Source organism: Scylla paramamosain, chromosome 39 (genome assembly GCF_035594125.1).
Source record: "Scylla paramamosain isolate STU-SP2022 chromosome 39, ASM3559412v1, whole genome shotgun sequence".
NCBI lineage: Eukaryota > Metazoa > Arthropoda > Malacostraca > Decapoda > Portunidae > Scylla > Scylla paramamosain.
Genome location: NC_087189.1, coordinates 50,030 through 70,000, shown reverse-complemented (window position 1 = coordinate 70,000; position 19,971 = coordinate 50,030). Strand labels below are relative to the sequence as shown.

Genomic DNA, 19,971 nt, shown 5'->3' with positions numbered 1-19,971 from the left:
ACTTCAACACAACGCAATGAAAAAATAACAATCATGAAAACAGGATGCAAATGATACAAGGGAAATCCTGTTCTGTCACGTCTGTCCTTTGTTTCCAGGTATGTAATTTTGCAAAGGACTTTTGGCAAACTTTCCCCACACGGTGTATGTATGCAGTGACTGGTGTATGCACTGAGTGACTGGTGTGACTGGTGAAGGTGGATTGACTGGGCCCTCTCTCTCTCTCTCTCTCTCTCTCTCTCTCTCTCTCTCTCTCTCTCTCGTGTGTGTGTGTGTGTGTGTGTGTGTGTGTGTGTGTGTGTGCAAAAGTCGGTTACTGGGGTTGCAATTTAGGTTGTGGCCGCCATATGCACACACACACACACACACACACACACACACACACACACACACACACACACACACACACACACACACACTATGTACAATAATGATTCACATACACTAATGACAAAAAAAAGTATATACTCGTACAGATTTTCCAAATATTTCTATTATGAATGAATGAAAATGAATAAATTAATGGAAATAAGAAAAAGAAAGGAAAAATATTAAGAAGATTTAATAGACACCACTGAGCAGAATGCAATTATTATTATTATTATAATTATTATTGAACATTTAATAAAAAAAATTGGATAAATCTCTCTCTCTCTCTCTCTCTCTCTCTCTCTCTCTCTCTCTCTCTCTCTCTCTCTCTCTCTCTCTCTCTAACATACACCAAAATAAAATCAGTTAATATCAAACCAGTAGTAGTAGTAGTAGTAGTAGTAGTAGTAGTAGTAGTAGTAGTAGTAGTAGTAATAATAATAATAATAATAATAATAATAATAATAATAATAATAATAATAATAATAATACACAGGTCATTCACCTTCTCCCCTCATTATTTTGCCAAGCTAATGACTAACCCAAGCCTCTCCCACTCCTCCCCCCTCGTAAGGCAGTGAGGGGAATGAGGAGGAGGGGAGAGGAAGAGGGGAAGAGTTTAGGTCACCCCCCCACCCACTTGTGGCCAGTGACTAAAGGGGGGTGAGGGAGAGGAAGAGGAAGACAAAGAAGAGAGGAAGAAACAGAGAGAGATGAGGAGGAAGGAGAAGGAAGAAATGGGAGTGAGAGAGGGGAAGGGGTGATGGTGGAGGAGAGTGAGAGGTTGTTGAACTGTCCACGCATTGAAATGACCACGAAACCTGTCTAAAGAATTTGTGGAGAAGGAGATGGAGATGAGAAAAGCAGAGAGAGAGAGAGAGAGAGAGAGAGAGAGAGAGAGAGAGAGAGAGAGAGAGAGAGAGAGAGAGAGAGAGAGAGAGAGAGAGAGAGAGTGCCCTCATGCTAATGATAAAATTCCTTTTGCCTGGCAGCATTTTTAAGCAATCTATATCCTTTCGATTCTCCACCCCCCCCCAATTTTTCTTTCTTCAATGTCTAACGTGTCCGGACCCCATACTAGTGTCCAGCTTAGCCAATGACTCAATGTCCCCATGTTAACGATAAAACTCCAAACATTTCCCTGGCAACTGTATTTTTAAACATATACGTTGCTATTCATTCGCATATCCATTTTCTCTTAATATCTAACGTGTACTGGCCCCTATGCTGGCGTTTCTCATTTCACACACTACCCTGGCAGTAGTTTTTAAGTCAGAGAGCCACGCTAGCAGCAAGGACAAGGCTTGACTAAATGACCTGTGTAGCTATGCCGCCAGCCTGCCAATCCCTTGCTGCAGGCGAGGAGATAAATGAATAAGTGAGGTGCTGGGGCTGAGTGAAACAACTTATTATTATTATTATTATTACTATTATTATTATTAACATTATTATTATTATTATCATTATTATTATTATCACTATTACTATTATAGTGTGTGTGTGTGTGTGTGTGTGTGTGTGTGTGTGTTTGGCATCGAAATATCTATTTATTTACCTATTGTCTATCTATGCCTGACCATCTCCACTCATTGTGTGTGTGTCTGTGTGTGTGTGTGTGTGTGGCCGTTTCATAGTGGCAAGACAAACCAAGACAACACTACATAACATTAAATTCAGGATAGATTTAGATCAAACCAGTTAGTCAAATGAGGGAAATTAAGTTAGATATGCTAAATAAAATAAGTTAGATTTAAAGATAAACATCACCTGATATAAATCAATGGTTAGGAAAGTTGTGAGGAAATTAAGGAAATTAAGTGAGATATTAAATAAGTTAGATTTAAAGATAAACATTACCTGATATAAATGAATGGTTAGGAATGTTGTGAGGAGCTGCAGGGAGAAGATGAAGCCCCGGAGGCAGACGTAAGTGAGAAATCTTATCCAATCATCCCTAAAGTGACTGAAATCTACTTAAGTGACCACCTCCACTTAGAGAAACACAACACTATCAAGGTGTATTAAACAGCAAATACGGACACATATAGGTATTCATTCATCTTCTTACCTCCTGACTGCATGATATCAGGGACAGGTACACTTTGATCACCATGTTTGTGCTGGGTGGGGGAATGGACCACAGAGAGCGGCGCAAAACACCTCCCCTCACCACGGACGCCACTGGCAGACTGAGTTTCACCTTGCCACCTCGGTTGCCAGAAATAAACATTAGCAGACCATCATGGAGGATTCTGTTAACACGGAAAATATTATATTATTCGCTTATTTTTCTTAGCCGTAACTCATGTAATTATTAAAAAATGCATCTATATATCTAACCTCATTCTTTTTTTTTCTAAATCTACGTAATTATTGTAAAAATTAAGAAAAAATATCCATTTTTCTACTCTCATTGCAATCTGCGCAAGCGTAATCGTACAGACAAACAGATTCACGTACACTCAAATACTCATACATACACTCATACAGAAGCTGGATAGCACTTCTGCAAACTCTATATTATGTATCTATCCCATAACCTCATTCTCAGCCATCCAGGAGAGTTAATAAGACAGAAAAAAAAGGGATTTATTTATGTTTGGCGAGTCATTCTCAAGTCTTAGAAAAGGATAAATGCTTGGCTGGGTTTTTCGCTGACCGGTCATAATATCTTGTCTATTTTGTCCTCTTATAGCAATTATTTATTTTCAGGAGATTTGACACTGCAAAGGTCACCACATGTTCAAGAGAGAGAGAGAGAGAGAGAGAGAGAGAATATACCCCAAACATCTACTATTTTGTAATATCTTCAAGCAATGCACACAATCTTAATAACTTTCCCTTTGATACCATAACTACAATATGTCATGAAGTTAATGAACAATACGAAAAAAAATATTAAATAACGTAGGAACGTGAGAAAATTTATTAATACTTTTGGATGTTTTCTCCATTCATAATGTGGGTTCCTTGTCAAATATCACTGAAATCATGAAAACACCCTTAAAAACCATAACAACTTCCACTAAAGCCTCCTCAAGTCGAAATACGAAAATCCTGAAATATTTGAGTTTACGGCGCAGGTGGAAGATATAGAGGTTTTCAGGGGTATTTTTCATTAATATAGTAACAATTCAAAGAAGAATTCAGCACCATATCAATAAGGAAAATCTATGTGGGGCGACACCATTGTAGCCTTTGAAAACACCGCATAGAGCAAAGCGTTACAGAATACACATATCATATTGACTCAATTAACAAGAGCCATATACTCGTTATCAAAGAGAGTGAGGAAACATCCACTAAGAGCACATAAATTATATAAAGCCATATCAAGAAAAAAAACATGAAAACATGCCATGAAATATCAAAACATTTCAGAAAAGGCACCTTAGACTTCCTCAAACGAACTAATAACACCCATAGAGTCATTCACAGAGAGAGAGAGAGAGAGAGAGAGAGAGAGAGAGAGAGAGAGAGAGAGAGAGAGAGAGAGATTTTCCTGGACACGTATAAAACCTTGAGAGGAACTAGAGAGCTATGACATCACGGTTACGTCATCACTTCAAGGTGTAAACAAACAAGGAATATCAGGCGGCCTGCTCCCAACCTCCTTCTTTACCTTACTGACCTATCCCTGGCCTTCCCTGGTGGTCCCTAAGGCTCCTAATTACTTCACCAGCCATGAATCTCCCAGCACAAGCCCTCAGCATATTGGACACGGCTCTCAGGGTACCGCCGCTCTTTGTAATGGATGAAATATTAAAATGCTGCTTCGGGTTCTCTAACAACATACACGCCAGGTAAGTTGTGGGCTTCGGTGCTGTGGGCTGACCTTCTCAGATGCCCCTGTGTGTCTTTGTGGCTAGGGGTGCCTGTGAATGAGTTATGTCTGGGATTAGGTCAGTCTAGCATGTGTGTGTATCTTCAGAGATAAATTATGGTTTAATTTTTTCTTCTTTTTTATTAGTTTCTGTGTTTTGTGCCTCTCTTTCTGTTGTGCTTTAGAGTTTTTGTGTGTCTGAGTGACTAGGGGTGCCTGTGAATGAATTACTTGTGGGGTTAAGTTAGTTTGGCTTATGTGTGTATCTTTTTTTTTTTTTTTTATGTAGGAAGGACACTGGCCAAGGGCAACAAAAATTCAATAAAAAAAAAAGCCCACTGAAATGCCAGTCCCATAAAAGGGTCAAAGCAGTGGTCAAAAATTGATGAATAAGTGTCTTGAAACCTCCCTCTTGAAGGAATTCAAGTCATAGGAAGGTGGAAATAAAGAAGCAGGCAGGGAGTTCCAGAGTTTACCAGAGAAAGGGATGAATGATTGAGAATACTGGTTAACTCTTGCATTAGAGAGGTGGACAGAATAGCGGTGAGAGAAAGAAGAAAGTCTTGTGCAGCGAGGCCATGGAAGGAGGGGAGGCATGCAGTTAGCAAGATCAGAAGAGCAGTTAGCATGAAAATAGCGGTAGAAGACAGCTAGATATGCAACATTGCGGCGGTGAGAGAGAGGCTGAAGACAGTCAGTTAGAGGAGAGGAGTTGATGAGACGAAAAGCTTTTGATTCCACCCTATCTAGAAGAGCAGTATGAGTGGAACCTCCCCAGACATGTGAAGCATACTCCATACATGGATGGATAAGGCCCTTGTACAGAGTTAGCAGCTGGGGGGGGTGAGGAAAACTGGCGGAGACGTTGTGAGTTTGCGTGACTAGGGGTGCCTGTGAATGAGTTGTGTGTGAGGTTAGGTTAGTTTGGCTTGTGTGTGTATGCTTAGTGATGAATTGTGAAGTTTATCTGTGTTTTTTTAAAGTTATCTTGTCTTGTTTCTCCCACAGGGTTCCAGTGGGTCGGGATGACAAAGAGTGTCTGTAAATGAATTATAGGAATATGAAAGCTGTGCTAGTAAATGTATATATGTATGTTTGTGCATGAAATGGTAATGAACTGAGGTGTTTACAAGTCTTTCAAAGTGGACAGGGCATAACTATTTCTAGAATTGGGATTTTGTAGTAAAGCTTTCATCTTCTGAGTAGTTAATACCAAAGATTTAATACAGTCAGATGAAAACATATGTTAGTTAGGTGTTGTAGAGAGAGAGAGAGAGAGAGAGAGAGAGAGAGAGAATTTGTAAAGGAAAAAATATTAATGGAAAAACCCTTGCTGATCACAATAAACTAGGAAAAAACAAGTTACAGGATGTTGTCTACAATACCACACCCTCAATTACACACACACACACACACACACACACACACACACACACACACACACACACACACACACACACACACACACACACACACACTATGAACCAATCTCAGTGCCAGTGCAGCAGATAACAGTGTAAAAAATTTAAAATTGTAGCAAGAACCACAAAAATATAAGAACAAAAAATTAAATTCATGTTTTTTCACTCATTTTACAATTACTCAGCCTGTAGTGCTGGCTGGCTGGCTGACTAGCTAGTTGGCTGGTGTTGTGTGACTCATGGCATAAGTGAATCAGGTTAGATGGAAACTGACTGACCGACTGATGAATGCAGTGTCACAATAATATGAATGAAATAAGAACACTGACTAATAATTATTCTACTGTAGGTTTTCCCTTTTTTTTTCCAATTTATAGATAATTATGATTTATTTAGTATTATTGTGAATTACTACCCAATAATGTTACTTAACTTCTTTTCCTTGGCTATTTCACTGGAGTCAGAGGTTGGCACCATGTACGAGTCTCCTCCACTTGTTTCTGAACAGTAAAAAATAATATTACACTAGAAAAGAAGAATAAGATAAATAAATAAACAAATAAGAAATAGAATACTAAGACATTCTCTTTTTTTGGCAGATATTCAAGCTTTTTCGTGGATGAAAACCCATTTCTCAATGATGAAGGGTTTGGACACCTACAGAGCGAGGAACTGAAGCACTGGCCAGCTGACAATGACACCACAGTGGAGCTTGAGGAGTACCCAATGTTCTCCACTATTGCTCTCACACTTGCCAAAATACTCATGTTTATATTAGGTCAGTCATGCTACAGATTCTACTTGTGATTCATATAATTCTGTAGTGTGCTGCATTGATAATATACACGAGGGTAGACCATCCACTATCACACATGCACTTACCAGAATACTCATGTTTATGTTAGGCAGTGCCATATTTGATGGCATACAAGATGCACAAGTGTATGAGATGCACCCCTATTTCAGCAGGGCATATTCAGGGAAAAAAAAAAAAAATTATGTATTGAAGCATGTAATGTTTAAAGTAAGCTAGTGGTACAGCTGAACAAAAAGCAAACAATCAGAATAATGAAAATATCCTACATGACTGCAGTAATAAAACAGAGGTAGTGGCCTAGTCATGGAGGCGAGGCGAGGAACGCAGCCCAGCTGCCGAGATGTCAACAACAGTTGGTGTGTCACTGAATAAGGCCACGTTTTTATTTTCAACATTTCCTTACATATTGTGGTTGGAAAATATGATACAGCACCCTTGCCTAGAATACGGTGGTGTAAATCTTTGCCATTTTTTTTTTTTTTAAGGTGTGTCTTGTATGCCATCAAATATGGCATGCAGGTAAACTAGTTACTTACTTTTAATTCATAGCTGCATAGTGCCAGTTCTTGCTATGTGCAGTTCAGGTATATTTAGTCATATATTTAATCATATTCCTAAGTGTTTCAGTGGTTCATCAAGCACTAGTGGAAGTTATTGGAGTTTTCAAGTGAGAGTTTGACAAGGATTCTGTGTAGCAATAGTGGGAGAAACATCCATGAAAACCCAACAAATTGTCACTGTGGTTGTTATGGTGGCAGTAGTAGTAGTAGTAGTAGTGGTGGTGGGAGGAGGAGGAGGAGGGGGTGACAGCAATGAGATTTAGTTAAGTAAATGTAGGAATGATTAATTTTAATAGTAGTAGTAGTAGTAGCAGCAATATGGTAGTATTAATAGTAGTTATAGAAGAAAATGGAGGATAATTTCATTAAATTTCTAAAAGAAGGAATGATAATAGTAGTAGTAAAAAGTAGTAGTAGTAGTAATGATGGTGGTAGTTATGGTATACAGTGTGTTATCAAGCTTTAATTTCCTCCTCCACCTTTTCCTTCTCCTCTTCCTCCATTCCTAGTGAGAGTAAGAGAGTCAGAGAAGACAATCTTTAGTTATCTCAAGGAGATAACAAGAAGTAATATGTTTAAACTTGAAAAATTAAGGTTCAAGAAAGAGATATGAAGGAATTGATTCTCAAATAAAGTGGTAAATGAATGTAATTGACTCAGTAATCAGGTTGTAAATGCTGAGTCATTGGGGAGCTTTAAAGGAAAAATTAGACAAATTTATGAATAGGATGGCAGATGAAATAGGCAGCCATGTTTCATACAGGGACTGCCATATGTAGGCCTGATGGTTTCCTGCACCAACCCTTGTGTTTCTTTGTTCCTCTTTCAGTCCTGGTGAGAGAGAAAGAGCGAGATGATAGAGATTAGAATAGATTTATCTTCTATATCTGCCATTACTACTGCTGCTACAACTATTACTACTGTTACTACTACTGCTTTACTTAACCTAGCGTGTGGTTATTGACAGTGCCTTTTCTTGCCTTGCAGTCACTTGTAGCAATGGTGGTGTTACTGAAAGTGCCTTGTCTTGCCTTGCCATGACTTGCAGCAATGGTGGTGTTACTGACAGTGCCTTGTCTTGCCTTGCAGTGACTTGCAGCACTAGTGGTGTTACTGATGGTGCCTTGTCTTCCAGTGACTTGCAGCTATGGTGGTGTTACTGATGGTGCCTTGCCTTGCAGTGACTTACAGCTATGGTGCTGTTATTGACAGTGCATTGCCTTGCCTTACAGTGTACTTACTAGCCACAGTGGTGTTCCTGCTGAGCTCTCAGCGGCTGGTGCAGGTGTACCTGGTGGTGGCCAGTGTGGTGGTGGTGGTTGTGGGGTACCAGCTCAACGTGGCCACCCTGCTATACCTGGCCTCTCCCCCACACTGCGACAGTCCTCCCTTGCTGTACAGCCTGCTCTCCCTCAACACCACAGCCATCCAGGGCAGCGGCACCACCATCACCACCCTAGGGGCCAATTACCTGTGTCAGGGTGGCTTGGGATACCTGTTCACCCTGCTGCACTCTGGGCCAACACACCCACTGCTGCACCGCCTCCTCATCCTCTCCTTCCTCTGCCCAAGCTTCTCCCTGCTGCTGCCGCTCCCTGAGGCCATCCTCTCCACCGTGCCACTGTTCGCCGCACTGCTGCCACTGGCCACCGTTAAGTACGGGGTGGCTTGTAGGGCGGCAGGGGGCTGCCGGGTAGTGGCGGGTGGCTACCAGTATGCCCGCACTGTAATGAGGGAGTTCGGCTTGCACTCGCTGCTGGAGAGCGAGTGGGTGCGGCTCAATGTGCCCAATGTGCTGCGCACATTTTGGCTGGTGCGCACCTCCAACCATGTGGCTGTGCTGCTCGGGGACTTCATGCATGCCCGAGGGGAGCGGCAGTCCCTGTGGGAGCTGGACGCGGCAGCACTGTATGTCATCTTCAAGGCCGTCATGACGCAGGGCTGTGAGACGGCTGTGGCACTGCTAGGCATGACCAGCGTGGTGTCCTACGCCAGCCACTACGTGGGTGTAGCCTTCCAGATGGTGCTGCTGACATCAGAGGATGACGACCGCAGCATGGGCACGGTGTGTGCCATCCTGTTCTTCATCCTGGCGGAACAGAGCGGTCTCACTGTCATGGAGGGCGAGAAGCGCTTCGTCAGGCTGTGCCGCAACTTCTGCCTGCTGCTCACTGCCATGCTGCACTTCATTCACAACATGGTGAACCCGGTGCTCATGTCTCTCAGTGCCTCCCGCAATCCTGCGCTGTACCGCCACGCCCGGGCCCTGCTGGTGTGCTGCCTGCTGGTGCTGCTGCCAGCTGCCTTACTCTACCTGCTGTGGTCCTGCTACCCACTGTCCACCTGGCTGCTGGCCGTCTCCGCCTTCTCCGTGCAGGTAGTGGTCAAGACGCTGGTGTCTGTGCTGATCTACGCGTTATTCCTTGTGGATGCCTATCGCGCCGCCTTCTGGGAGCGGCTGGACGACTATGTGTACTACATCCGCGCCTTTGGGAACAGCGTGGAGTTTGTGTTTGGCATCCTGCTGTTCTTCAATGGCGCATGGATCTACCTGTTCGAGTCTGGCGGGTCGATCCGTGCCTTCATGATGTGTATCCACGCATACTTCAACATCTGGTGCGAGGCACGCAACGGCTGGACAGTGTTCATGAAGCGTCGCACCGCCGTCAACAAGATCAACTCACTGCCTGAGGCATCAACAGAGCAGCTGCAGCAGCACGATGACGTGTGTGCCATCTGCTTTCAGGCGCTGCACAGTGCCCGCATCACCCGCTGCAGCCATTACTTCCACAGTGTCTGCCTGCGCAAGTGGCTGTATGTGCAGGACTCCTGCCCACTGTGCCACGAGACACTCTACAAGGTGGAGGTGCCAGAGGACCAGCAGCACCAACAGCAACAGCAGCAGCAGCAGCAGCAGCAGCAGCAGCAGCAGCAGCAGCAGGCTGGCCAGGAGGAGGAGGAAGAGGTGTGGGACATAGTGGCCGATGGGCTGCCAGCACAGGCCCCAGACGAGCCCCAGCAGGGGGAGGAGGTCAACCTGCCAATGTGGGGTCAGCAGGACATTGACCTCATCCTGGGAGAGAACATGGCTGGCCGACAAGTGGTGGTGGACCAGGAGGTTGGGGAGGCAGTGCTGCAGCCTCCACCACTGCCCCCCCTGGCCCCTACCTCCCAAGATGAGCTGGACGGTGACGCACAGCACGACAATAGGATGTTCAACCTCAGACTGCGCAGAGGTCACATGATTGACCAGGACATAGGTCAGCAGTAGTTAGTGAGGAGTTCCTGGCTCTCTCTCTCTCTCTCTCTCTCTCTCTCTCTCTCTCTCTCTCTCTCTCTCTCTCTCTCTCTCTCTCTCTCTCTCTCTCTCTCTCTCTCTCTCTCTCTCTCTCTCTCTCTCTCTCTCTCTCTCTCTCTCTCTCTCTCTCTCTCTCTCTCTCTCTCTCTCTCTCTCTCTCTCTCTCTCTCCTTTCCAGGGGGGTGACTGTGAAGTCTGCCACCGAGAGAGAGAGAGAGAGAGAGAGAGAGAGAGAGAGAGAGAGAGAGAGAGAGAGAGATAGAGAGAGAGAGACATTTGTCTAGTACTAAATAGGCACAATTCATTGCATGTTCACCAAATACTGTGTATGCAGCAGCAGCGGATAATGTTGTGTTGATTGGTACTGTATGCTTGAGCCTTGTCATGTGTGTGTGTGTTTGTGTGTGTGTGTGTTTGCAACACACTGAAGGTGGTGTAGCAGCAGCAGCAGCAGCAGCAGCAGCAGCACTGCTCACACTGTCAGACAGTCAGACAGTCAGACATAGCCTGCCTGCCTTATACCAAAAAATGGTTTTCATTTGACACATGTGATATAATTTTAGGATCATATTAGTTTAAAGTTAATTTTTCACAAGGTTACTACTAAACCTTTATTTGTAAATATTAAGGAACTCTCGTTGTAATATTACTTGCTGTAATGAAGTATTTCCTTGCTGAAGAAAATTATTTTTTATGGCTGTTTTTATTGTATGATTGTTATAAATATATGTATGGCTTTTGAATTGTACAAAGAGGTTTACTTAATACCAGCTTTGTATTAAGTATTTGTATGTATATATGACATTCTTAGGCTTGCAGTTAGTTACAACTTTTCTATGGTAGTAATAAAACCATTACTGATTGAGAAGATCAGCCAGCCAGGGTGGTGAATGATGCTTGCACAACTTTTGTACCATCAACTCCTACATCCCACTCTGGAAAGCAGCGATGGCCAAGGTGCACTTTTGGCAACACTAACCTGGTACTGCCTAAGTGATGAAGATGCAAGACTGTGTGTGTGTGTGTGTGTGTGTGTGTGTGTGTGTGTGTGTGTGTGTGTGTGTGTCAGGCTTCCTTTCACCTGAGGATTATCACTTTTCTATGCTGTCAACAATCTTTTTTTCTTTTCTTTTTTTTTTTCATACCAGGTTAGAGTTTTCCTAATAGTACCTTGTTAAGAATGCTCAGGAGGCAATGAAGAGTGTCACTAGGAAGCGTACGAGTGAGTGAGTGAGTGAGGGAAGTGTGGAGTCAGTGTGGCTTAGCATGTACTGGCCAGGCAGGGCTGAGACATGGCAAGGCAAGGCTGTGGAGATACCAAGATACACACTCAAAAGAGCATTGTTACAGTAGTGATACTTATTCGTGTGTGTACATTTATATACTACGTGAATCTTTGCACAGTGTACTACCTCAAGTGCTTCAGTTGTTTACATTATCACATCACACTCACTTATTTCCTATGTGTTTTTTTTCTATTCTTTTCTCAACCTTCTTCCAACAGTGTTGACTTTGAAGAGAGAGGTATGCATATCTTTTCCACATTTCTGGCTACCAATCTCAACTTTCAGAAACTGTATGGTTTGCTCCATTCTTTATAAAAACGTCAACTTTGTAAAGCTGTATATATGTCTCTAATCTCTTCTCCAACAGTTTAAACTTTCAAAACCTGTATCCTAAATTATATAAGAAAGACAAGTAAAAGTTTCAAAAGTTTCACGCAAAGGACAAGAATGACTGAAGTGTTGTACTGTGCAATGTTCACTTGACTCAGAGACAGTTTCGGATGATACATCTTTGACCTTCACCTGCCGCCTCACCACTCACAGGAAGGAAATATTTAAGGACACGTGTACAAAACTAAACTGATGGTAAATGAATGCTGAGAGTGAAGTGTAAGAATAAAGTATACCCTTCCTATCATGTATTATTTCAACACGGATTGCTGTCTTTCTATATTTAAGGCAGGGCAGGAATTGCACTCAGACAAAGCACCACACACACACACACACACACACACACACACACACACTCAAAGCCTCATCAGCTCCTGCTAGAAAGGGACAGTCACACAGACCATAGACATAACACTGAATGAAATTTCTAACTCACAAAAAGATTGAGAGAGAGAGAGACAGAGGAAGGACAGAACTATTACCCCTCCACACCTGCATGACAACACACACACACACACACACACGCAAGACCAGAATAGCAAGCCTTTCTCTCCACATTACATGATTTTGTATATTTACAGGATTGAGTCAAGTGTCAGAAGTGTATTTAATCAATTTTTCTTTGCCTTTTTTTTTTTCTTACTGTGTCCTCGTAAGTGTTGATTGCTTGTTTTGTTTGTTTGTGTGAGTGTTTGCACTTTATCATCTAAACCCTAACAGCAAGGCCAACAAAATCATAAAATGGCAAAAAGAAAAACACAGGAAAATCAATACCACTTACAATTTTCATCACCAACACTTGAACTTCTTGTCATTTTTCACTACCAAGTCAGTAAAATAGTAAGGAAAAATAAGAAAATAAGAAAACCACATAAAACTAAGATGCATGAAATTTTGTTATTTAGTGAGGAATGTTGGGTGAAGTTTATATGTTGACCTCAGCAAAAACCCAGTACACAAGGTCACTCAAGGTCAGATATATTGCTGTTTTGACCTCAGGAGACCCAGAATACAAGGTCAAAACTCTTTCAACATCTACCTTTCCTTCTTGCTGGAAGTTTGCCTACATTCAGCCTGTTCCTAAAAAGGATGACCATTCTAATCCCTCAAACTACCGTCTTATTACTTTAATTTCCTGCCTATCTGAAGTTTTTTAATCTATCCTCAACAGGAAAATTCTTAAAACATCTATCACTTCACAACCTTCTATCTGATCACCAGTATGGGTTCTGTCAAGGCTGCTCTACTGGTGATCTTTTGGCTTTCCTTACTGAGTCTTGGTCATCCTCTTTTAGAGATTTTGGTGAAACTTTTGCTGTTGTCTTAGATATATCAAAAGCTTTTGATAGAGTCTGACACAAAGCTTTGATTTCCAAACTACCCTCCTATGACTTCTATCCTTCTCTCTGTAACTTCATCTCAAATTTTCTTTCTGACCATTTTATTGCTGCTGCAGTAGACGGCCACTGTTCTTCTAAATATATTAACAGTGGTGTTCCTCAGGGTTCTGTCCTGTCACCCACTCTCTTATTATTCATCAATGACCTTCTAAACCAAACTTCTTGTCCTATCCATTCCTACGCTTATGATACCACCCTGCACTTTTCCATGTCTTTTCATAGGGTTCCAACGCTTCAGGAAGTAAACAGTTCATGCAGGGAAGCCACAGAATGCCTGGCTTCTGATCTTTCTAAAATTTCTTATTGGGGCAGAGCAAACTTGGCATTGTTCAATACCTCAAAGACTCAATTTCTCCATATATATATATATATATATATATATATATATATATATATATATATATATATATATATATATATATATATATATATATATATATATATATATATATATATATATATATATATATGCTGATAATTTGTCACCAAACAGATTAGTAAAAGTGGGAGAGAAATTGATTTAGAGCATGATGAACCCATATTGAGATAGTATTAAGAGAGAGGAAGAAATTGGTTCTCAAATAGAGTGGTAGATGAGTAAAACGGATTCAGTAATCATGTTGTTAGTGCTAGGACATTAGGGAGCTTTAAGAAAAGATTAGACTGGGTTTATGGATGGGGATGATAGGTGAAAATAGGTGGGTGTATTTCATACAGGGACCGCCTGGTCGCTTCTTGCAGCTTCCCTTATTTCTTATGTTCCTATGTTATGTTCTTATGTTCTGAGAGTCACTTGACATTTTGTTTTATTTTTGGTGGTAATGCGGCATAAAGGAACAGCTTAAGGATGCCATGTGGCTCCACCTACACTGGCTAGTGAATATTGATTACCTGGAGCTGTGCGGGTAATGGCCTCAAGTCCACACTAACAAAGCTTCTTCTGTGACAGAAATGGGTTGCAGTGGAGAGACTTGAAAGGTTTCCACATACTTGATGTGAAGAGCAAGGTGGACGTCAGTTTACATTGTCCACCTTGGCCTTCACATCAAGTATGTGGAAACCTGTCAAGCCTCTCCACTTTTTTGGTCTTTTTGATGTTTTGGTGTGTTTTCAAGATTTTAGTTTTTTTGGGGATATTTTTCATTGCTTCTCATGGATCATTCATCTCTTTTTGTGTGCGTGATGTTTGGGTACATTTATTGCAAAAATTGAAGGATAAAGTGTCTTGAAACCTTCCTCTTGAAGGAATTCAAGTCATAGGAAGGTGGAAATACAGAAGCAGACAGGAAATTCAGAGTTTACCAGAGAAAGTAAGGAATGATTGAGAATACTTGTTAACTTCTGCATAAGAGAGATGGACAGAATAGGGGTGAGAGAAAGAAGAAAGTGTTGTGCAGTGGGGCCGCAGGAAGAGTGTGGCATGCAGTTAGCAAGATCAGAAGAGCAATTAGCATGAATACAGCAGTAGAAGATAGCTAGAGATGCAACATTGTGGTGATGAGAAAGAGGTTGAAGACAGTCAGTTAGAGGAGAGGAGATGATGAGACAAAAAGCTTTTGATTCTACCCTGTCTAGAAGAGCAGTATGAGTGGACCCCCCCCAGACATATGAAGCATACTCCACACATGGATGGATAAGGCCCTTGTACAGAGTTAGCAGCTTGGGGGGGAGAGAAAATAAAAAACATCAATTAGTTCTCCCTATAATTGATAAAGATGCAAAACTTGGAATTATCATATAAACATTTGCTTTATATCTTACCACTGATAAATGAAAACACTAAGAATCTTCCATCAGATAAGATAAATTAGCCAGATTCCTTCTTCATTTAGATAAAGCTACACACATTTCCCAATTTAGCATAACCACCACCAGTATCTCACTGTTAGCTAATCCCACACTCCCTACTTGCTTCTGTATTTCCTCCTTCCCATGACTCGGATTCTTTCAAGAGAGAGGTTTCATAAAACTTCATGATCTTTTTGACCTTTCTTTTGGGACTGGCAGCTCAGTGGGTCTTTTTCCTTTTGCTCTTTTTGTTGTCCTTGGCCAGTCCTCTTACATGAAAAAAGAAAAAAAATAAATAAGTAAAACAAATGAAAAAACTCACTTGGCAGGTAAGTATATGTTCATAGGTGTGAATGTCACAACTAGCGACTACATTCATGGTCTTCTTATTGCAGACTCCTCCAGAAGCAAGGAACTGCCAGTCCAGTACATCACAGGAGGCATTGCTATTGGGCTGCAAAAAAAAAATTCACCCTTCAGGAAGATATTTGACCACAGGTGTGTGTGTGTGTGTGTGTGTGTGAATTAAGATTGAGGAGAAGGCAGAAAGTGGATGGAGGGATGGAACTGCAAAGGATGGGAGTCAGAGGTGAAGGTGTAAGGGACATGCAATGACACAATGTTCCTTTTTAATCTTCCCTGTAAAATTTAATCTCCTTATAAAATCCTCATGTGCCTTTATTTCCATACAGCCTGCATTTTACTACTACATTATTACACAACATAAAAGCATAATACACTTCAGCTTTCTTCCACAATGACAATATTTCTTTTCAATCTTCCGTACCAGACTTTCTCTCTCTACAAATCCTCATACACTCACCTTATTCTTCCTACAGCCTGCAGAAGATGTGCGAGTCAGGCCTGATGAACAAGCTGAGGACCAAATGGCTATCAGCAGGAACCTCAATGTGTGGCAGGAAGACTAAAAATCATGGCCAGCCTCTCTGATGTGGCTGCAATCTTCATCCTTTTGATGGGTGGTGCAGCATTTAGCAGTCTGTTGCTGCTGCTGCTGCTGGAGTATGTGGTGGGCAATGATGCATGTGTGAAATCATGGCCTGTATTCTGAAATGCTCTGCTCTCTCACCATGACCAATTTCAGAGGCCACATAGATGGGTTTTCAAGAAGGTTTCTCCTGTTGATAAATTTGAAATCTTATTAATTTGGCATTAGACCTGTATAAGCACTCTTAACATCTGTGTACCTTCATCTAGAGCCTTTTGAAAGCAGTGGAGGTGAAGTTTAGAAGACCTAACACTTGAAAGCAACAATGATGACCTTCAGTTCTATCTACCTAGTACAGTATATGGACCGGCTGACAAACCCACAGAGGGAGGCCAAGGCAAAGCACATAACATACCTTAACTTTCTCTCTCATACCTTTTGAAAGCAGTGGAGGTGAAGTTTAGAAGACCTAACACTTGAAAGCAACAATGATGACCTTCAGTTCTATCTACCTAGTACAGTATATGGACCGGCTGACAAACCCACAGAGGGAGGCCAAGGCAAAGCACATAACATACCTTAACGACTGAAAGTCTAACATATTCCGCCATGTACATAAGAGCATAAGGGAAGCTGCAAGACTACACTAGGCAGGCCCTCTATAAAGTATATTTACCACGCTTACAGGTACAACATGCAAGACAGAGGTGGTGGATGATGAGTTCCTGGGGATTGTTGACTGAATGAAGCACAGACATAACAAGAGACAGGAGACCTACACTGTTAAAGCCTTAAACATTCTAGTCACATTCCATGTAACTCTCTTCACTCTTAGATCCCTTATTGGGTGTTCTTATGTATAGTTGCTCACAAATATGGAGTTTAGTTATAACTTTTGTGTCTTATTACTACTGGGGAAATGTCACATGGCTCAAAAGAGTTTGAAGGCTTGGGGACTTGGTATGGGTCAATACAGCATTGGCTGGTGGCTGGCTTGACACACACACACACACACACACACACACACACATACACGTATGATGCAGCACTTAACAACTACATTACAGTACTATTACAGGTACCATCTCTTAAAATGGTAGACATAAAATGTTATCTGCCATTTGATAATGGTTTTCTATAGATCTGAGTGTAAGGCAACTCCATTCACAGGGAGAACACATGAGGTAAATAATGAACTGCTTACAAGAACAGAGAACAGTAACAGGACACATGCAATGCTGATAAGGAAAACCATACCAATACCTCAGAAAAGTACACCATACACAAAGAAAATCACACCAATAAGTCAGGGGAAGAAAAAAAAAAAAAAAAATATATATATATATATATATATACATATATATATATATATATATATATATATATATATATATATATATATATATATATATATATATATATATATATATATATATATATATATATATATATATATATATATATATATATATATATATATATATATATATATATATATAAAAGTGTATCCCTTCACCTCCATAGCACTTACCATCATGTGCTGTGAGACACATTTAGATCACAGCTTGTGGACACAGCTTAAGAACATAAGGGAGGCATGCATGTGGCAGTCCCTATATTAAGCATGCCTACCTAATTCCACTTACTTCTCCATCCACAAATGTATTCTTCTGAAGCTCCCTAATGACATGGGACTAAACCTGATTGCCTTGTCCATTCCAATTTCCATCTATTTCTTGTCTTAGACCATTTGTTTTTGGACATATAAGTACACACAGTACACTTGTTACCTTGACCTGAGTCACTGCCAGGACCAGTACTATGCCATTTATCTAGTGCTGCATGGTTGTAGGTTTTCAGGATGAAAGGTGCATGCAGGATGTCACCCAACGATCACTTTGCTTGGGCAAGCCTCGGGTTCCGAGGCACACAAGAGGAAGAGAGGCAAGCCTCGGGTTCCGAGGCACACGAGAGGAAGAGAGGCAAGCCTCGGGTTCCGAGGCACATGAGAGGAAGAGAGGCAAGCCTCGGGTTCCGAGGCACACCTCTGCACACACATGTGGTGCTGGAGTGTGTGAAGTATGCCAGAGACAGGAATGAGATGATGCAAGTGATACTGACTGAGTTAGGGCATGATAGGAATGAAAGAGTGGAGAAGACAGGAAAGGAATGCATGGTGTTGTTGCTGGGACTGTGTAGAGAGGCGCATGAAAGGATGATTGAGGCGGTGAAAGAGTTTCTGGAGAGAATGTGGCGTGCCAGATGTATGAACAATTAGGATAGAGGATGCTGTTCGTTTCTCTCTTTTTTTTCCCCTTCTACAGGAGAAAGGAGATAAAGAAGCAAGACATGATACTTTAATGAATTTGCATGTGTGTGTGTGTGTGTGTGTGTGTGTGTGTGTGTGTGTCCATTACTATAGGTGATATGAAGTATTAATTAAAGTGAGGCTAACATTTGGTCTTGCTTGTCCCTGCAGTGGTAGGTTAGTTAGGTAAGGCCAGGTTCATCTGCTAACATGACTCATAACAAAACAGGTCACTGGTAATGCTTAAGAGAGCAGGTCATGGCATAACTCTTCATCAACACTGACAAGCACCCACTAATTATTTCAAAGGAACTTAACTGTGTTCATAAAAGGTGAGGCAAGATTTCTACATTTAAAAGTATCTTATCTGTGTGTGTGTGTGTGTGTGTGTGTGTGTGTGTGTGTGTGTTGAAGATAAACGTATCCAGTATGTCACAATTCTTCCCAAATTTGTGAGACTGTTCAAAAATTAAAACTACACAAGCAAAAATAAATAAATAAATAAATAATAATAACAATAATAACAATAATAATAATAATAATAATAATAGAATTAAAACAAAATGCCTGAGAAATAAATGTTTGATCACTTAGCTTGCCAGTAAATAATGAACATGAGGGAGAATATGAGACACCTGAAGAAGGAAATGTGCAAGAGGAGAGACAAATACCTTTTCTCCTTTTTCTGAAGGAGTGACACTGGCCAAGGGCAACAAAAATCCAATAAAAACAATAATGCCCACTGAAATGTCAGGCCTATAAAAATGTCTAAAGCAGTAGTCATGAAACTGAAGGATAAGTGTGTTGAAATCTCCCTCTTGAAGGAATTCAAGTCATAGGAAGGTGGAAATACAGAAGCAGGCAGGGAGTTCCAGAGTTTACCAGAGAAAGGGATGAATGATTGAGAATACTGGTTAACTCTTGCGTTAGAGAGGTGGACAGAATAGGGGTGAGAGAAAGAAGAAAGTCTTGTGCAGCGAGGCCGCGGAAGGAGGGGAGGCATGCAGTTAGCAAGATCAAAAGAGCAGTTAGCATGAAAATAGCGGTAGAAGACAGCTAGATATGCAACATTGCGGCGGTGAGAGAGAGGCTGAAGACAGTCAGTTAGAGGAGAGGAGTTGATGAGACGAAAAGCTTTTGATTCCACCCTGTCTAGAAGAGCAGTATGAGTGGAACCCCCCCAGACATGTGAAGCATACTCCATACATGGACGGATAAGGCCCTTGTACAGAGTTAACAGCTGGGGGGTGAGAAAAACTGGCGGAGACGTCTCAGAACACCTAACTTCATAGAAGCTGTTTTAGCTAGAGATGAGATGTGAAGTTTCCAGTTCAGATTATAAGTAAAAGACAGACCGAGGATGTTCAGTGTAGAAGAGGGGGGCAGTTGAGTGTCATTGAAGAAGAGGGGATAGTTGTCTGGAAGGTTGTGTCGAGTTGATAGATGGAGGAATTGAGTTTTTGAGGCATTGAACAATACCAAGTTTGCTCTACCCCAATCAGAAATTTTAGAAAGATCAGAAGTCAGGCGTTCTATGGCTTCCCTGCGTGATATGTTTACCT

The 19,971-nt window shown here is 41.5% G+C and overlaps 2 protein-coding genes across 3 annotated transcripts in view; one reads left to right on the top strand and one right to left on the bottom strand.

Moving 5' to 3' along the window:
• LOC135091941 (SH3 domain-binding glutamic acid-rich protein homolog) overlaps window positions 1-2,617 on the bottom strand; it is a 23,817-nt gene extending 21,200 nt beyond the window's left edge. For both annotated transcript variants that reach the window (XM_063989996.1, XM_063989997.1), the window contains exon 1: window positions 2,438-2,617. In XM_063989996.1, coding sequence (XP_063846066.1) covers window positions 2,438-2,599 — 162 coding nt within the window. In that variant the 5' untranslated portion in view covers window positions 2,600-2,617. The remainder of the gene's footprint in view (window positions 1-2,437) is intronic.
• A 1,262-nt stretch (window positions 2,618-3,879) lies between these two features.
• LOC135091938 (protein TRC8 homolog) lies at window positions 3,880-12,206 on the top strand. The gene is made up of 3 exons (XM_063989990.1): window positions 3,880-4,172; window positions 6,213-6,391; window positions 8,223-12,206. Exons 1-3 carry the CDS (start codon window positions 4,054-4,056, stop codon window positions 10,259-10,261), a joined length of 2,337 nt encoding a protein of 778 aa, XP_063846060.1. The 5' UTR covers window positions 3,880-4,053; the 3' UTR covers window positions 10,262-12,206.
• The last annotated feature ends 7,765 nt before the right edge of the window (window positions 12,207-19,971 follow it).

What these genes read in the sequence shown, in the direction of transcription:
- LOC135091938 (XM_063989990.1), top strand. Translation starts at nt 4,054, where the DNA reads ATGAATCTCCCAGCACAAGCCCTCAGCATATTGGACACGGCTCTCAGG. An exon ending in TCTAACAACATACACGCCAG is followed by an intron (nt 4,173 to 6,212) that starts GTAAGTTGTGGG and finishes TTTTTTTGGCAG; the next exon opens with ATATTCAAGCTTTTTCGTGG. An exon ending in AATACTCATGTTTATATTAG is followed by an intron (nt 6,392 to 8,222) that starts GTCAGTCATGCT and finishes CTTGCCTTACAG; the next exon opens with TGTACTTACTAGCCACAGTG.